At 44.3% G+C, this 18,072-nt stretch overlaps 1 protein-coding gene across 3 annotated transcripts in view; it reads left to right on the top strand.

Moving 5' to 3' along the window:
- ERGIC3 (ERGIC and golgi 3) overlaps positions 1 to 18,072 on the top strand; it is a 446,879-nt gene that overhangs the window by 395,080 nt on the left and 33,727 nt on the right. For all 3 annotated transcript variants that reach the window (XM_069243844.1, XM_069243842.1, XM_069243843.1), the window contains one exon: positions 10,293 to 10,348. In XM_069243844.1, the coding sequence (XP_069099945.1) occupies positions 10,293 to 10,348 (56 nt within the window). The remainder of the gene's footprint in view (positions 1 to 10,292; positions 10,349 to 18,072) is intronic.

Here is an 18,072-nt window from a genome sequence, read left to right as displayed (position 1 = left end):
TTTAGAGCAAGGGACCTTGTCTGTTAGGTGTAGTATTCTCTTATTGTGGTCACTTCATTGCCTGTGTGGGATGAATCCTGCCTGATATGGGGCGATTAGTCCTGGGATAAGTGGGTTCAGTTGGGCGGCCATGATGCTTGTGAAGAGCTTAGCATCTGCATGGAGGAGGGAAATGGGTCTGTAGGACCCCCACCTCGTCTTGTCTTTCCCGAGCTTGGGGATCACTATAACCAAAGCTTCCTTCATGGAAGGTGGGACCATATTGTTGCCCTTTATCGAGTTGAACAATCTTGTCAATAACTGGGCCAGTGTTGTGCAGGAAGGTTTATAGAATAGTGATGGGAACCCATCCAGCCCTCTGGATTTATGAACCTGCTACCTTACAATCGCTGATATCACTTCCTCTATTCAGATTGGTCGGTCCAGCTCCTCTGCCGGTTCTTTGGTGAGTCTGGCCCTGTGTGGACCCTAAATATATGATTCTGGGTTCCCTATAGGAAAAGTTTGGGCCTTGTACAGTTTTTTATAGAAGTCCTGAAATTCTTAAGCTGTACGCAATCTCTACCCTGCCTGCTGATACCAAGGAGTCCACCCTAGCTGCCTGCCTTCGGGCTCGAAATCCGTTGGCCAGCAGTCACCCACATTTGTCGCCCCCCTGTGTAAAGAGTTTCTGAGACGCAGTAATGAGTATTCGGCCTTATCTATGTCCAGGCCCACGAGTTGCTTCCTGGCCAACTCTGGTTGCTGCCATATTCTGGGAGCGCCAGTCCAGTGATTTATTTGCCTGACCTGTTGCTGCAGCTCCTCTTTCTGATCCTTTCGCATTTTATCATCTGCCACAGATATGGCTATATACTTCACTTTTATTAATGCCTTTAGTGTCTCCCATAGTAGTGAGATGGGGATATCAGGTGTGTCAATGATTTCTAAAAAGTTTTATATTGCCTTAGTTATTTGCTGTATTACTTCAGGCAATAGGGTGTCTCGCATTCACCATGGTTGGTGTGTATGCCTCGTGAGGGCAATATTAAGTCCACTATTACAGTGGAGTGGTCTGACCGGGAGCGTGGTTCAATATCTATTAATGTGACAAGGTCTTGCACATCCTTCGTCCCTAGAATGTAATCTAAACGTGCATATGTTTTGTGGGCATGTGAATAGAGGGTGTAGTTCTTAATATCGGGGTTGTACTCCCTCCATTCAACCTTAAACCCCAGTTCGTGTAGCCATTGGACTCCCTCTTTGGATAATTCTGTGCGCAGAGCGGTCTTTCTCATTACAGAAGACTGTATTGATACCAACCCCCCATCCTCCGAGGAGCTCCAGCCTGTCCCCTGACGCCATCACCTTTCCCACTGATATGCGGAGAAAACTGTCCTGGTCCTCATTAGGGGCATATGTTGTGCCTAGGACAAAAGCGTGGCCCCGATCTGTATGTGATACAATAGGAGTCTTTCTCTGATTTTTTTTAATGTTTGGTGCCTATATTAGCCCTGAATGAGCGAGAGATTAGTATAGCAACTCCTGCAGTTTGAGTTGGTGGTGAAGAGAAAAGAAAAATTGTTGGGGAAAGGACTGAGGCTTCATGCAGTGCCAGTCCTTTGCTACTAAGTGTGTTTCCTGGAGGAGGCATATATCTACCCTTGACTAAGTATGTAAGGATGGCCCGCCTTTTAACAAGGTTGTTTAGCCCTTTGACATTAAGCGTAGGGATCCGTAGGGTATTGTGTGAGGTGTCAAATCGATACAGCTAACTTCAGTGATTCTGTAATCGGTTGGTTCTGATAATGTACTGATATGACAAGAGATCCAGTCCGAGCCATAGGCATCCCAGAGGAAGCTTGGTTGCAGAGGTCTATGGCGTGCCTCCTCTTCACAATGTCTAGATTCTGGCGCGGTCGTCCCCCACTCCGCACTCACACACACACACCCCTCCTTTGCTCCCCTAATCCAGTCTCTTCATGCTGTGAATTTGGGCCCTTAGCTTCTTTGCTGCGTCATTTATTATTTGTCCTGGTCCCTCGAAAGAGTCTCTAAGACGTCTCTTCTTTCCTGTGTGATGGTGTGCCGATCAGGACACAAAGCCCTGGACAAGGTTGTGCTGCATACTGATCTGAATCTTTTCGAAGCTATCCTCTCTAGCACTGGTTGGAACGGTTATGTCTGTATCTCAGTCAATCCCCAGCAATTTACAGGCAGCACTTAAAGAGCGGAGTTGGTGAAAGTTCTCTTCCCATCGGAAGATAAGATGGAATAGGTGCCCCCATGCGTACAAGATGTCAGTCTCACAAAGAAAGGAGGTTACTGGGCAGAAGTATTTTCGCTTTTGCAAAGTCAATGCTGAAAGTTCTTGATAGAGCATCAGAGTGTGCCCTTTGAACCGAAGGGGGGGGTGTTCTCTTGCCTTTCTCAGGATGTGTTCCTTCACCTAGAAATCATGGACACAAGCCAAAATATCAACTGGGCAATGGTTCTCAGAGCAGGAGAGGCCCATCTTTTGCACTCGGTCCAGCTGTATGGATGAGTCCGCGGGGATTCCAGTATTTGGGCAAACAGTGCCTGCACGTAGGCTTCGATGTTACCCTCCTCTGCTGCAGTTGGCGCTTCTCTTATTTGTATGTTATCGCACCTAAAACTGTTTTCAAAATCCTCGGTGTGGGCTTGTAGGTCTATGTACTGTTCCTTCAGTTGGATTACTTCTTGCTGGAGCTGCTCAACCTTCTCCTCCCTGCTAATCTCATGGTTTTCCAAGTGCAATAATCTTTCTCCTAGGTCAATGACATCTTGACGCACTGACTTCTGCTCTTGGGAGAGGTCCCTTTTGACCATCTGGAGGTCATCCTTCAGGGAAGCAAACAGCACCTCTAAGAAGGCATGTGTCACTGGGCCCTCGGCTTCCTCTCCTTCTGTCTGCACCTCCTGGCCCGCCGGTGGAAGTCATTTGCAGGTTGATTTCTACAGCATTTCTTTAAGAGTACGGTCTTTTTTTAGTGTAGGCATTTGCCATGTTTTACCTCTCCTCCGGAGTCCTAGCTGCTTGACTGGAGGAGGCTGGGGTCCAGGTGCTCTCCGCTGTCCCTGGTGAGAGCCACCACTGGAGCTGAGTATTTGATGTGCACTTTGCTGTAAAGACGAACACTCTATGCAGCCAGAAGTAACGTTACAGCGTGCGTCTTCTCAGATGCGTCACTTGCACAGTCGATCCCGGTATCAAGCTTTGGGGCTTGTCAAGCTGTAACCCTCCCACTGTTTGATGCCAAGCCCATCCCCAGTCGATACCTTATGTCGAGTAAGAGTCTTCATCTATGCACGGTAAGGCTCTGCTTGCTGTTAATGCCTGTAATGTCTTGAGTGTGCTACGTGAATTGCCTCTTCAGTTCTAGGCCTGCTATGTACTCCTTAGTTGGCTTGGTGCCAGAAGAGTGGCGTGCCACTGCCTGAGCAACCACGGTGGGGAAGATCCAGGCTTCTCAGGAGGAGGCCCATTATGCAGTAGGCCGCTGCCTACCTGCAGTGGTTGAAGAGTGTCCATTAGCAAAAGAAGTATCTGAGGCCCCAGGTACTGGGGTCTATGTGCTGTGTTAATATCTGCGCCGTCCATTCGATGTTGGGGCAGATAAGGGGTTCTTGGCTCTGGGGGAAAACCAGCCCCAGGCCCAAAATGCAGTGTTACCTGTTGTCCCTCTGGCTTCTTCAAACCACTCCGTAGCCCTGCTCCCCCCAACTCCCAGCGCCAACTGCCGCTTATTGTGTGCAAGTGAGCAGATGTTGGGGAAAACGCCACTGCCCAGGGTCTGGCCTGCCTCTTGCTGGTATTGTAGAGCTGAGCAGCTGCCAGGACCACTGTCTGCTGTGAGGCCTAGGCCAGCTCTTGCACCTCCGTCCCTCCTCCCAGATAGTGAGCTCCATGTGTCTCCTCCAACCTCCGCAACTGATGAGGCGCCCTGAGAACTCAACTGGTGCCGCCCCTCCTCTGGCTACCAGGACACAGAACGAGGTCTGCCTCACCTAGGCCGGCAGAGGAGGAAGTTTTGGCCCAGCCCCTCAGCAGTCACTTGGCAGCGGGGTCAATCCTTTCCCTCGTCGCTCACTTGGGCCCCGGGCATCAATCCTCTCTCTTTCCTGGGTTACTCGCAGGCATTTTGGGACCATTAACTTGTTTCAACTTGGGGGAAGAGCCTCATTCTGCCGGCGACAGGGTAGAGGGATCGAGGAACACACCTTACGTGTCTGCCATCTTGGTCACGACCCCCTGTGTCACTAAACATTGAACCATTTCATGCAATTCTCTCATGAAGGATCGCAATACAAATAGTGTGGCACATGGTTATACAAATCTTAAGGTATCATCACCCACACCAATTTTAAATCTTGCATGCTTCATATCTAATGGCGCAAAGATCTAGATACAACAAAATGTCTGTGACAAATCCGTTATATGTCAAACTTTGACCCATCCCAAACTAAGAGGACAAATATCGCCAGTTTGATCTGTCTGAGAAGAAAATCTCAAACATATGCATTTGTAAATCCTTTGAAATCCTAGTTAGATCATTAACCTTCCTTGAATGTGCATACTCTGCAGCAGTAGATCTTCCAAAATTAACAAATGAGTAAACTTCTAATTTTTTGAAGGAGGCTCCATCGTGGCTTGGTGATATAATAAAAGGGCTGAGTAGGTACATAGCATATACTAATATGTTATATTAATGAATTTGTTTAACACTTGTACAGTTTTCAATTATTATGGAATTGATGCTCCTTTCAATGAATAGTCCACTTTTGGGACCTGATTCACAAATCATGTTCTAAGAGGTGTGGTGTCTTATTCCAGTCTTAGATGTGAATTACATTATACACACAAAGAAAAATATGGCTAGCAAAACTCTTTTGTATGTAACTGCGCTTTACTCTCTTTACACGTGTAAATCTCTCCTAAGCCTGGAGAAAGACAAAATTGCTCCTAGAAAAAGCTGTGACAAAATAGCTCTTAGTATTGTTAAGATTCACAGATTACATTGGTGGTCATTTTGACTTTGGCGGTAAAAACCACCTGCCGCCACGGTGACGGCCTCCAAAATACCGCCACCGTGGCTACCATCTGTCCGCCATATTATGAGCACTGCCGGACTTCCGCCACAAAAAAAAGGGTGGAAATCCAGCAGTGTACATGGTGGTGGACGGTGGTAAGGTGGCACTGCTACCACCTGCACCGCCACACCAGTAGAACACCTCCAGCCGTATTATGACAAGTAACACGGACTGGCGGTGTTCTGCTGGCGGGGCACTGCTGGCGGTAGCAGTGCCCCTTCCCTGCCAGAAGTCCTCATCGACAAAAGTAAGTCGGGCTTCCGACAGTGGAGGGAGTGTGAGGGGTGTTGTGTATGTGTCTGAGTGTGTGCATGAATGTGTGTGTGTGTGTGTGACTTCGTGTGCTGTTTGCGTGGATGTATGCATGTGAGTGAATGCGTGAAAGAATGGTGAAGTGAGTGCGTGTCTGCATGTCAGTGTGATTGTGTGTAAGAATGTGTGCGAGCATGTCTGGAAGAATGCATGTATGCCAGTGAGAGTGATTGAGTGTTTGCGTGGTGCGTGTCAGTGGGTGTGTGCGTGTATGGGAATTGGGGGGTGAGTGAGAGGATGTGTTTGGATCTGGGTGGGGGTGTATGTGATTGTCGGGGTGGGGGGTTAGTGTGTGTATGGGGGTGGGGGCGGGGCTTTGGATGGAGGGGGTGTGGAGGGTGTCAGGTGTGTGTTGGGGGGTGGGAGAGCCGCCTACCGGTGACAGGGAAGGTATTCCCTGTCACTGGTAGGTCCTACCGCCATGGTTTTTGTGGCATTGCTAATGCCACGAAAACCATGGTGTTAGGCAGGCTCATACTGCCGCCGGTGGTACTGTGCCGGCTGCTGGGCTGGAGATTGAGATCTGCGGCCTGGCGGCTGATACCGCCATGGCGCTATGAGTGGAGAACTGGTGGGTTGGCTGCAGCCAACTTACCATTCTCATAATGTGGTGGCATGTACCGCCAGCCTGTTGGCAGTACTACCATCACATTAACACTCACCGCTGGGGTCATAATGACCCCTACTGTGTGCTGTTCCATCCATTCAGTCATGAGGGCCTTAAGGAGTACGTGGGTTGCAAAATTTCTTACATGATTCTGCAGTTATAATTTTATGTTTACATATTTATTATTGTTATATAGGTGAACATCTTGTGCGATAATATGTTTGCTCCTCTCTCCTTGTGATATTGTATGCATTGTTCTATTCTGCAATATCTAATTATTAATCATTGTAACCTCATTTGATGGTAAAACTTATCTTAAAAAATAACACACTTTCTCTCTCTTTTAAGTCATCAAAGTACAATTAAAATAAGTTTAATTTTGAAATATTGAAAGAAAGGTTAGCATTTCTCCTCAGTTGTATGAAGTGTTGTGGTGAAAATAAATTTGCATGCAATGTTCAGCTGATAATTTTTCAGAAAAACGTATCACACACAGACCATGAACGTGTCCAGTCGTTTGTGGAAATTGCTCACTATACAGTTTTCAGAATTTCTGTAGTCTTAACTCGAATTACCCTAATTTCTTGGGAGATACACTAGCTAAAATACTTCTAGGAATGAGGTCCCAGTAGTTTTGGTTGGAAACTTTAATCTTAACAGCAGCATCTTGATGGAATGTCTATATTGTAATACCGACTTCCACAGCACATTGTAGGTTAATGAACAAACCTTTTGAACCCTTGGAGGTTACATAATAATACCACTGGTGAGTCCACCTTTTCATCAGCCCACTGCGCATGTTACAGTATATTAATAGCAAACACATCCTACAACGGCCTATAAGACAATAGTGATCTAATATAGGTTTTTGACAGTTATATGGTGCCCCCAAATAGACTGTTGGGAACTGGTAGTGCCAAAAGTGCCAAAGAATAAATGCTGAATTTTTATAGAACCTATATCATACCTGAATGCTGACTAAAGATATGAAGGATTAATTTGCTAACACATCTTAAAGATTTCGATTAGCCTAAACGTTTAAGTCCTTTGTAAGTATATATGCTTTAAAGATGCAGACACCAAGAGAAAGCGCAGGCACATAAACGAGAATGCAAGATTAAAAGGTATGAAGTCTAAGGCCAGGATTAATTTATTAGAGTATGTATTGGTCATTCACACCCAAACTGTAATAACTCGTCCCTGAGGAAACCTGAAAATGTGTAATTAATTCTCCGTTTCTCATAAGTTGTGGTGAAATGCCTAGCAGCAACCTGCTGGCGTTTTGGGCTGATTGACCCAGCATGACTCAGGCAATCAGCAAAGAAGCAGAACCCTCTCCCAGCACTAGCAACAAAATGACAACGGACTTTTATGATGCCTGGTTGCCTGAGCACTTAATGCTGGAGGAGCAGATCCTTGAACGCAACAGAGTTCCTAATGCAGAGGAGGCTCATTGCAATGAGCGCCTCCATTGATCTGGAGAGACCCTAGGTTGAGGATCGCTGTGGAAAAAGGGCAGGGAAGGAAGAATCCACTGGACTTTGTCTGAGGTGCGCTTGCGGACCTGCTTCATTCAGAAGTTTCAATCGTTACAGCATTCTGGTGACACTGAGTAGTTGCTCTGAATGGGCCAGCGTTAGGGTGATGAGGAGGTGTCGTTGAATGGGTGCCAGCTGCAGCGGCTCTGCAGGAATTCCCAGTTTCTTTCCCTTGATAAGAACTGAAATCCCTTTCTTTTTATATTTATTTATATGTTATTCTTTTTGTCTATATTTTCTCATTTTGGGTCTTTAAAAGCATTATTTGCGAGACCCGTGAAATCTGCTTTTATAGGTTTTAAACGGAGATTGTAATGTGGCATAGCCTTTAAGGATGTCCGAAACATTTCTGAATTTATATTTTAAAGGTTTGATTCTTCCCTTTTCCAGTGTATTTTGGATTAACGAGGACTAAATGCTACATTATTTCATAATGCGAAGCCTGAAATAACCCACACATTGCAAATGGTACTAATAACTACACTGCTGACATTTGGCTACTATTGACAAATAAAGGGTTTACATGAGCAAGCCCATTTGAAACTCTGCATTCTCATCCCACGATCCTTCATCACCCATATCAGATGACACCATGTTAAAATAAGGAATGTCTGCTCCTTTTCTCCTTTATGTACTTTCAAATTCTGCCTTTAGGTGTGTCTGTTTTTGAGTCGTCAGTAGAAACGTGTGCTTAGATGCATCACTTGTGTTTACGGTTGTATACATTTTACAATCCATTTGATGCATGTTTTCTTGACATGATATAATGTAAGATTTTTTGCATTTTTCTTCAAGTCACAGCCATCCGTCCATCAATGAAACTTCTTTCTCAATCTCCTTTTAATGGGCCAGCAGAACAGAAATTGGGTCCGGCTCACCCGGTCAATATGGCTGTTTGCTCTTCAGCCGCTCTGAGTCCATATAAACCCCATGAAATAAACCATAACCTCCCAGATCCATTTAGAAATTGATTAACGTATATCCTGTACTTCTTATTTTACTTATACCGCTGAGTTATTTCTCAAGGATTCATTATGTCATCAGTAGCTGAAGCAATATTGCTTGGCATTTCAGTGAAAATACTTCCATTGCAGTGAAAATACTTCCATTCCACTGCATGATTGACAGGCATGATTTAGTGGTATGTGCTACGGGAGATCTGTTAACAAAATGGTTCATGGCCCTTCAATCCTGTGCTTGCTTTCCCACGCCTTATTTTTCATGTTGGGAAAGATGCAGTTCCTGCTCCCGAACCGGGAAGGACTAGCCAGGAAGATGTGACATCCCTTGAATGATGTCAGACCAGCTTCTTAATTTAGTATGGTCCTTCCTCCATCATTTTTGACAGTGATTCTTGTACAAGACCACCATGAATCTAACAGTCTTGCACAGACTACCCTCAGTACGGTGGAAGAAAACATGTGTGATGTGGATACTGTTCTAAAATCAGTCCTTCATGTTTCTGTTGCAGAGTGCTTTTGATTATTGCCATTTAGCCCTTCACATACTAAAAGTGAAGGAAAGATCCAAATTTGCCGAGATGTGCACAGTCAGCTCCGAGCCCTTCCCGCCAATACAAGGCATACCCCACAGTTCTCAACTTTAATTTTCACTTTGTACTGTGAAAACCTTCGTCATATGAAGCAAGACTAATTTCGGGAGGATTTAGTGCCATCCTAAAAGGATTCCTGCTCGGGTCTTGATGCATTCACCAAACTTGACCTTTTTAATGAGGTGGAACTCTGAAAATGGCAGTGCTAATCTTTCAGTGTCCAATCTACCTAATCTCCCAGAGTTGAACAATGATGCAGGGATTGACATTAAAATCAACATCTTGGTCTTAAAACACACTGACAGAAATGTACTCTTATGTTGGTATGTGTAATCAGTTTCCACATATTATATTTACATTTTAAGTGCGTGAAGGGACACAATATAAATTATATTTAATGTATAGCAAATACAAAGATGTAGTCCAGCTACAAAGAGGAATTTTTGAGCGGATTTATGGAGAAATGTGCCAATCGAACATTTGTCATTTTATCGTTAATACATAAATTTGCCTTCATAGTCTGATTTTGTCACATTTCACTACAAAAGCTACACTACTGTGTTTTTCTAGCCCATAAGACTACATCTCTGCTTTACCAAGGTAACCTGCTTCGGAGTTAATCCTTTGTTTTAACACTTTTTGTTCTTGGTGTGTAAGCAGTGGTTAACTTTAACCGACGTTTGAGTGGGGGGGTGGTAGGGTGTCACAGGCACTTACTTTTCCACATCAGGTTTTTACGGATAGCAAGAGAGGGAAAAATACATGAAGCGGGAAGACTGAGAAGGAGAAAGGCGGAAGAGCCCCACAAAGCCAGGAGGAAGGAATCTGCAGAGTGAGATAAAAAGGAAGGGAGTGCGTGATAGTGGATTAAAGAGGCATGAGGTGGATTTAAGACTAGCGGCTTGTTATTCAGCTCGCCGACGTTTAATTGAATCAGAGGTGGGTTTCTGAGGAAAGATTTGGGCACCAGCACTCTTTCTTTTACAAATTAAGAACTCTATACAAGTATAAACTGGATAAAAACAAAGACGTTTATATTTTGCATACCTGTGAACACAGGTTGCATCCCTTGGCTTCATGACATAAAGACTAGCCTAATGGCTGAATATACTACAGTAATATGTTAGAGATTGACAGGTTAAAACTGTGGCAGCTTCATCTGAATTAATGCAATTTGTCTTGTTTTCTACAGGTCGTTTACACATTTTCTAACTGGAGTGTGTGCTATTATTGGAGGAGTGTTTACAGGTGAGGACATTATCTAATTGTTAGTCCAAACTAAAATAATAAGTACATTTAAATTGCCCAGCCTTTAAAATACAGTTTGATACTGGTGCTTAGCCTGCTTATTGGTTATCCTGGTTTTTGCAGCCTAGTCTTGCTCTGGTCATCAGGATCCCCATGAATCATGGGATTTATTTCATCTTGGTAATTATCGACTTCAACCTTGCAAAGGTCTTTCCTCCTCTGTATTGGTTCCTGTGACTAAAGACATCCTGCACAAAGGTGATCCCCTACGTCCTACTCCACATGGGTTTGACGCAGGCTTGCCAGCTAGAACATTGTGACTAGTGGCAAATGATCAGCCCTCACTTGTCTCTGTCCTTCCATTCTTGATTCTAACCTTGCAGCAATGTCCCATGTGACTGACCCGTCTGCAAGTTGTCACAAGTAAATGTTTAGAGCGTGGGATGGGGGAGCTCACAGTGGTGAATTCTACATTGGAGCCTTATTGGATACTTTAGCTTCATCGCTGCTCATAAATATGTGAAGATAAAGGCAATCTTTCTAGTTCTAGAAGCCTTCCTTCCAGTGTTGCATTTTAGGGTGGTGATAATACACTTAAAAACCAGTCTTCTTCAGTGTGAGAAAGCAAGTGGTACGCACTGCCTGCAACTGTACCACTTGAGCTGTGGTTGTTGGTAGTTGACCGCACCCTGTTTTTGCTTGTCTCACATATATTATATATGATTGTTTTAACAGGCTAGACAACCTGAACATATTTCTCCACTCTCCTTACAAGTGGAAAATCCACCATAAATAGTTTAGTTCATCTTGGAGGTCTGAGATCTAACATCCACACGAGCTTTCACAACCCACCTGAAGTTAGTGAAACAACAATGTCCCTTCCTTATGTATATTCTGCGTGGCAGAGATAAACTGTGTTATGCATGGAAAGGGTTTTATATAACTGACAGGTGGGAAAGATGGAAGATATGTAGAAACGGCTTCAAATGAGGCGCATACCAAGGGATTTCATACCCCTTGGCAGTATTCTGCTACAAGTGAGATATTGTGTTTGCCCGTTTATTAATGTTGATTCTGAAGGGGACATGGGAAGACTAACTCCTTATTCACATTCAAAGTGTCTGTCATTGCTAAGACACTGTATTGTCTACAGTTTTGAAAAGGTGAGTGAAATTTCCAAGTACAGATGGGGTCAAAGGCTTCCCAGTCCCAAATGAGGATTTCAGTATGGACAGATAGAGGGCCACTAGGTCCATAGTATTATATGAGAGGAATGAATGATTTCAGATATGAAAGCTGCGTTTTGTGGTGCCTGTCTCAGTTGTCTCCATTTGAGTCCATTAAACAGCTTAAGAGTTTGCAAACGTTCCTAATAGTAAGCAACTTAAACCTAGCAGCTTTGTAGTTTCAATTGCTTATTGTAGTTAAATTGCAGTCCTAGGTTCCTAGAAAATGGGATGGTTTAATGGTGAAGGCTAGCAATGGTTAAACATTGGACTTCCTTTAGTATGTCTTAAAGCACTAAAGATGCCTAAACATGCTTAAAAGTGCCTTCGAGGAAAAAGTCAATTGGCGTTCCTTCTGAGGTGCCCCTTAAGTATAGTCCTACAAGGAAACACCACAAAATGCCATCCACGCTTAATCCAACAGAGGAAGGCTATAATGCACTCTCAGTGGCATTCTTTTTTTATTCATAATTTTTTTATTGCAAAAAACACAAAGAATAGTACTGTAAAGTACAACTTTATCAATGTAGTGCGGTCAAGCTCAGGAAATCAGTTGCCATACAATGAATATTACCAAGCAGTAAAATCAAGTCTATCTGCCTGGAGTAGGGGAAAAAAAACTCCAACAGCTGACCCCCTGCCAGAACGATAGCACCCAGTAACACTTCTCCCTTTACACTCTGAGAGGATCAGTCCAGCTGCACAGAACCAGAGGTAAGGAAAAAGTTCTGAAATTATGCCCATCTATCCTGCAGCTAAAAGGTTCAACTAGTAAATCACTAGAGCACCATTTGTTCACTACAGTACGTAAGCTTATGCATCCATTGCTTTTCCGTTGGCACTTGACTACAACCCCAGTGGCTTGCTGCTAATGTTTTTGCTAATAGTAGAGCAAGAGCCACAAATTTACGTTCTGCGTGGTAAATCTGTTAGACCCACCACAACAGCGCAACAAGAATAGTTATTTGTTCCCTCAGGTCAACCATTTTCTGCAGTAAACAACTTGCGGCCAGAAATGTTGAACCGGCCCACATCCCCACACCAGATAGTCTGCCTCCCCCAACCACAGCGAGTACAATTAGCATTGTCTCACTAGCCCCTTTTGTACAGCTTCCAAGGGGTATAGTAATCTACTGCTGGGGAGTAATTCTCCCATTTGTGAACAGCAGTAGGACCACACCTCTTCTGTAATCTATTAGATCTGCTCACCAGGCTAATCCTGCCAGGCTCACAGTAGGAAGTGACTTCTCTAGGGAGCTATAAATGAGAGGAATCAATCTTTTAGGACTGGTAGTGGCACAAACATTTTAAGTAGGATAGATCTTTCAGGCTCTGTGGAAACCTCTGAGTATGCTTCTTGCTTGTCATTGTAAGCTAATCAAGTAGGTAATGATCCAGCGGCGTGGGTGAGTGTTGAAGAGCAAGTGTGTCCATTTCAATAAATGTCTTGTCAACATATAGGTCACCCCATTTGACTAAGTGTAGGATATGAAGTAGGACACATGCCTTTTGCTCCGCCGCTACAGTATACAGCGGGTAACCCCGAAGCGGAGTTATAAGAGTATATAAAAGTGGAATGGACAACTTGTGTCTGATATTATCCCACACACTCACTAAACTCTGTACTGTTAACGTCATGCAGGCTGTGAGAAACTTTCATCCAGAGTACTACATTAAATGGATTTTGACATGCTACATCAGTTTCCACAGCCAGATGTAGAAAAAATGTAGGGTGCTGAAACCAACAGTAGGCAAAATGCGCTTGAGCACTTGGGTGGTATAGTTCCATATCCGGAACAGCAAACCCTTCCAAATGTTATGTTAGTGTCGAGGTAGACCATGACATTTGTCGGTGCTTTCCTGCCCAGACCAGGCGTATGAGAAGCATATTAAGGGTCTTAAAAAAAGTGTTTAGTCTGAGGAATAGGAATTTTCACAAAATAATAAAGAAACCACTGCAAAACTGAAATTTGTATCAGACCAATGGACCCTGCTATAGACATTGGCAATCTAAGCCATCCATCGATTCAGTCCTCCAGACGAGAGATAGCCCTGCCATAATTGAGGGACAGTATTTCCTCCTTATTTAGGCTGATCCATACTCCCTGATACTTGATGGGAAAGTCAGACCATGTTAAAGGGTATTCACATTTATTTGTGCAGGGTGTGAGATGAAAGATGTACGATTTAACCCACTTGAGTAAATTAATTGTCTGATAATCGGGTGGAGCCTGCCTGCGGATTACACATGTATGATTTAATATCAGCCACATAAAGCGAAATCAGAAGAGGCCTAATACCAAACCACAGAGAATAGTCACTGTATTTTTGGCGCATTATATCCATAAGGGGTTCCAGCACTGTAGCAAAAAGAATAGGAGATTGAGGGTCATCCTTGCAGGGTCCCTGTATGAATCTCAATAGGCGTTGGAACCTGCCCATTTAAGAACAATTTGACAATTGGTTTTCTGTGAAGTAATTTAACCACCAGCACCCCTTCCCCCCTGCCCCCCCCCTCTCCCTCCCCAACTCCAGAGAATCGGATGCCTTTGTGGCATCAAGGAAGATCACTGCAGCCTCATTTTCCGGAGCAATTTGATGTAGGAGAGCAAAAAAAGGTATGCAGATTATGGGCAGTTGATCTACCCGGTATAAACGCTGTTTGGTCAAGCGAGACCAAATTTGGTAAAAAGAATGTAAGACAATTTGCCAGAATTTTTGGTAAGATTTCACTATCTCAATTCATCAACAATAGTGGCCGAAAAGAATCGCAGATAGTGTCAGTCTTGTTGGACTTTAGCAGTGTCAGAATAATGGCTTTTTGCATTGAATCAGGCAATTCCCTTATATTAAGTGCTTCCTCATACATGGCGAGTAAACGAGCACAAGCAAATCAATATACATTTGATAGAGTTCAGTATGAAAACCATCAGAGCCTTGTGCATTATTATGAGTAGTTCTTTACTGGCATCAGTAATTTCACCCAGAGTTATGGGACATGCTAGAAAGTGCCTCTATGCATCAGTCAGCCAGGCCAGCGTAACATTATTCAGATAGTCCTTAATACTACCAAAGGATTGTTGCGTATATGAGGCATATTTCTCCTCAAAATAATCCACAGACATCCTTAAAATGCCCTCCAGTGCAAACTGTAAATCACCTACTGAATCATAAATTAGCGTCACTGCAGGGACTCCCCAAGGTTTCCGAAATGCATGGGTTAAGGCTCTACCTGTTCTACGACCCTCACACTATGTACATCCCATGGCATATTTACCTAAATAGTGTGCCTCCCTGTCCGCAGTTTTATGATATTCAGAGATCTTGCTCTGTAGGGTTCCCGGATCTCTGGGGCAGAGTACCTAGACACACAAATTTCTAACTGTTTGATATTAGCTTCTAGCCTATCAAGGTAGGAACACAATGTTTGTAACACCCCATGTTGCTTGGAAATACATTCCCTCTAAGCACCACCTTGAAGGTCTGCTATAGGGAGACTTTTGGATGGTGGCTGAGTCCTCGTTGTCACAAAAGTAGTGATTAATCACTGTGCGGAGTTCTTCACAGAAAACAGGGTCCAATAGCGCATTAGTTGGAAAGCGCCACAGGCAGACAGTCCGAGCGTGTCTAGGGGGCTGAAAGCAGAGCAACACGGGAGAGTGATCAGACAATGTGTGGGCTAAATGCGCCACATCCACTGATCCACGTGCTAATGTTATGAGTCACAAGCCTGAAATCCAGCCTTGACCACATGTGTGTACCCCTGAATAAAATGTTCTCTGTTGGAAATCAATGTCCCTTAGATGCCAGACATCTCTCAAAAAACCATCTTCAGTAATGTTAAGTGCCTCTGCGAAATTAAGTTGACCACGAGCCAGCGAGTGTTATCTATCTAAAAGCAGGTCGATAGTCGTGTTTGAGTCACCCCCCTGAACTATGGGTCCAGCAGGCTCCTCTGTTGCAAGAGCCCATAACTCATTATAGAAATCCAGATTGTCTATACTAGGACCATATGTATTCACTAGAAACAAAGGCGGTAGCCCTAGTACCCGCGCATGATCACAAATCTGCCCTCAGGATCTGCTACAGCGTGCACAAGATGAAACTGTATACCCTGTTTAATAAAAATAGCCACCCCTCTAGCTTAGGAAGAATAGGTGGTAGTATAGGACAGAGCTGCCCATCTGGGGAGTAAACAGGAACTCCACACAGGTGCGTTCCTTGTTAAAAATAAAGAAATAAAAAAAAACAACTACAGCAACTTCATGCCTCTGAAGGTAGGCAGCAATTTGTGGCGTTTCCTAGGGTTTCTGAGCCCTCGTACATTCCAGGTGAGGAGTGTGATCGCCCCTGCTGATTAGTACTGGTTGTGTGAGTCACTGATTAGAAAAAGAATATATATGCGCAGTGGAGCCGAAAGGGAGGAGTCCCTCGTTCTCGTGACTCGAAAAGACTTCTTCGAAGAAAAACAACTTGTAACACTCCGAGCCCAACACTAGATGGCAGGATAATGCATAGCATGTGAATCTGCAGCGTCTCATGCCACGAACAGATGTACACTGGGTAAGTGACATTTTCCATATATATATATATATATATATCATAGCATATATTTGTCTGCAATGTGCCTTGAATGGTAATGAAGACCTCCATCATCCTGTGACAACATGTTTAAAGAAAAAAAACTTCACTGTATATTTTTTCCCCAAACTTGGCTGACGAATTACAACCCCTCAAAACTTTCCAACAATTAGAACTAGTTGTAATCATCACAATTTGGTTGTCCAATAGACCAGTGAAAGAAAGTTGCCACCACAGAATTTACCAACGGGACGGCCCATAGCCTGAAGTCTTGACCTCAAGGCCACCAGATCATGAATGTTACATATGTTGGGTCATCCAAGAGTCAATGTGCATCCACTGAAGTAATCCCCAGTATGGACACCAACAGGGCTGAACTCCTCCATCAAGTAGTGCCCAGTGACAAATCACCACATGCAGCCCAGAAGGGGCCCGCAAAGCCTCACAAGGCCAGGATCGCAGGTTTGGAGTCTGAGTTCCCAGGGGAGCAGTGAGCCTCCCCATTGCGTCATTGAGCTGCAGACAAACAAAGCTTTTTAACGTATGCAGTCATCTGCTGCGGCTCAGTGAAAACGTGGTTGGTGCTCTGATGAGAAAGGCGCATTCATGCCAGGTAAAACATGGCGTACTGAATGTGACGTTTGCAAAGCTTTTTTTGACTGGCAAGAACAATCAACTCTGCTTGAACTGCTGGGGCAAAATCCAGATACAAGGATAGATGATCATATTAATACTGGAGGTGATGCCACTCTCTCTCCAACCAAAGTGCAGTGTCTCTTGTCTTATAAATGAGCAATTTGGCTAGAAAGGGGCGGGCAGGTGCCACCAGAAAAGGTCGAGGTGCCAATGATATATGTGTCCTCTCAGCAAGAAGCATCTTTAAAAGAATCCGCACTAAAGAGTGACGTGAGCAGGGACCCACAAAGGTTTCCAACTTGCTAGTGTTAGACGATTCAGCCATCCCTAATATGCAAAGGGTATTGCGCCTGGACCTGACTTCTAAGTCTTCATTTTTGGATTTAATCACTTTTAGGATTTGATCCATTTGAAGCAATTTCTCCTTATCCATATGCTGCGAGTCTTTCACAGCGGAAATACGGTGCTCTGCTTCCGTGATACAGCCTTCGTGTTTATCCAGTTTAGCCGCAATATTGTCCATCTAGATATTCAATTGGTCAATTTTTTTACCAATCGCAGAAAGACTAGACTGCAGGTTATACAGTAGTTGCCTAACCTCAAACTAATGGGATTCTGGGGTTTCCAGAGGGTGGTTAGTCAACCTCTGGTTGCTTATGTGATTTCTGCACTTTAGACTGCAATTTCGGGATTCAGAAGTTTTTCCCATGGTTGCTGCTCAGGAGAGTGATGTAGCAGGGTTCTGGGTATTTGATTGATTTTAAAGTTACCTGCACTGTCTGCATTGCACGTGGTAGAGCGCTTTCCTTGCCTGAGTCACTTTGGTCTGCACTGCATTCCGAGCCTAACTGGTGGAGTGGAGGGCAATGGGAACGCTGAGAGACGTCATCTTGGATTAGTGCTCCAGCTGCTCAAACCACCCAACACTATTTCATGGAGCCTGGTGCCAAAGGCAAGCAAGCGTGTCCATGTCCGTCTGCACCCGAACTGGACCAAGGGCCAGGAGCCCTGCATCCAGTCTTCCAGATAGTATCACTTACTTTGACCAGGAACTGGTTGCACTAAGGGGAGCTTTTAGTGATAAATGTCTCCACTCGATCAACCTCACCGAGGGAAACTGAACACGTAAAGGCTGGTGTTCCCTCCCTCAGCTGCCTACGCACAAAAGAGCACCAGCCCCACTAAGCCCAGATGGAAAATGTTTCTAATTAATTTCAGATCCTTCCACCGCCACTAGTCTGAAATGTTTCCCTCCCGGAGGAGGAAAAACCAGATGCAAAT

Source organism: Pleurodeles waltl, chromosome 7, assembly GCF_031143425.1.
Source record: "Pleurodeles waltl isolate 20211129_DDA chromosome 7, aPleWal1.hap1.20221129, whole genome shotgun sequence".
In the NCBI taxonomy this organism is placed as follows: domain Eukaryota; kingdom Metazoa; phylum Chordata; class Amphibia; order Caudata; family Salamandridae; genus Pleurodeles; species Pleurodeles waltl.
This window is presented reverse-complemented; position numbering and strand designations above follow the sequence as displayed.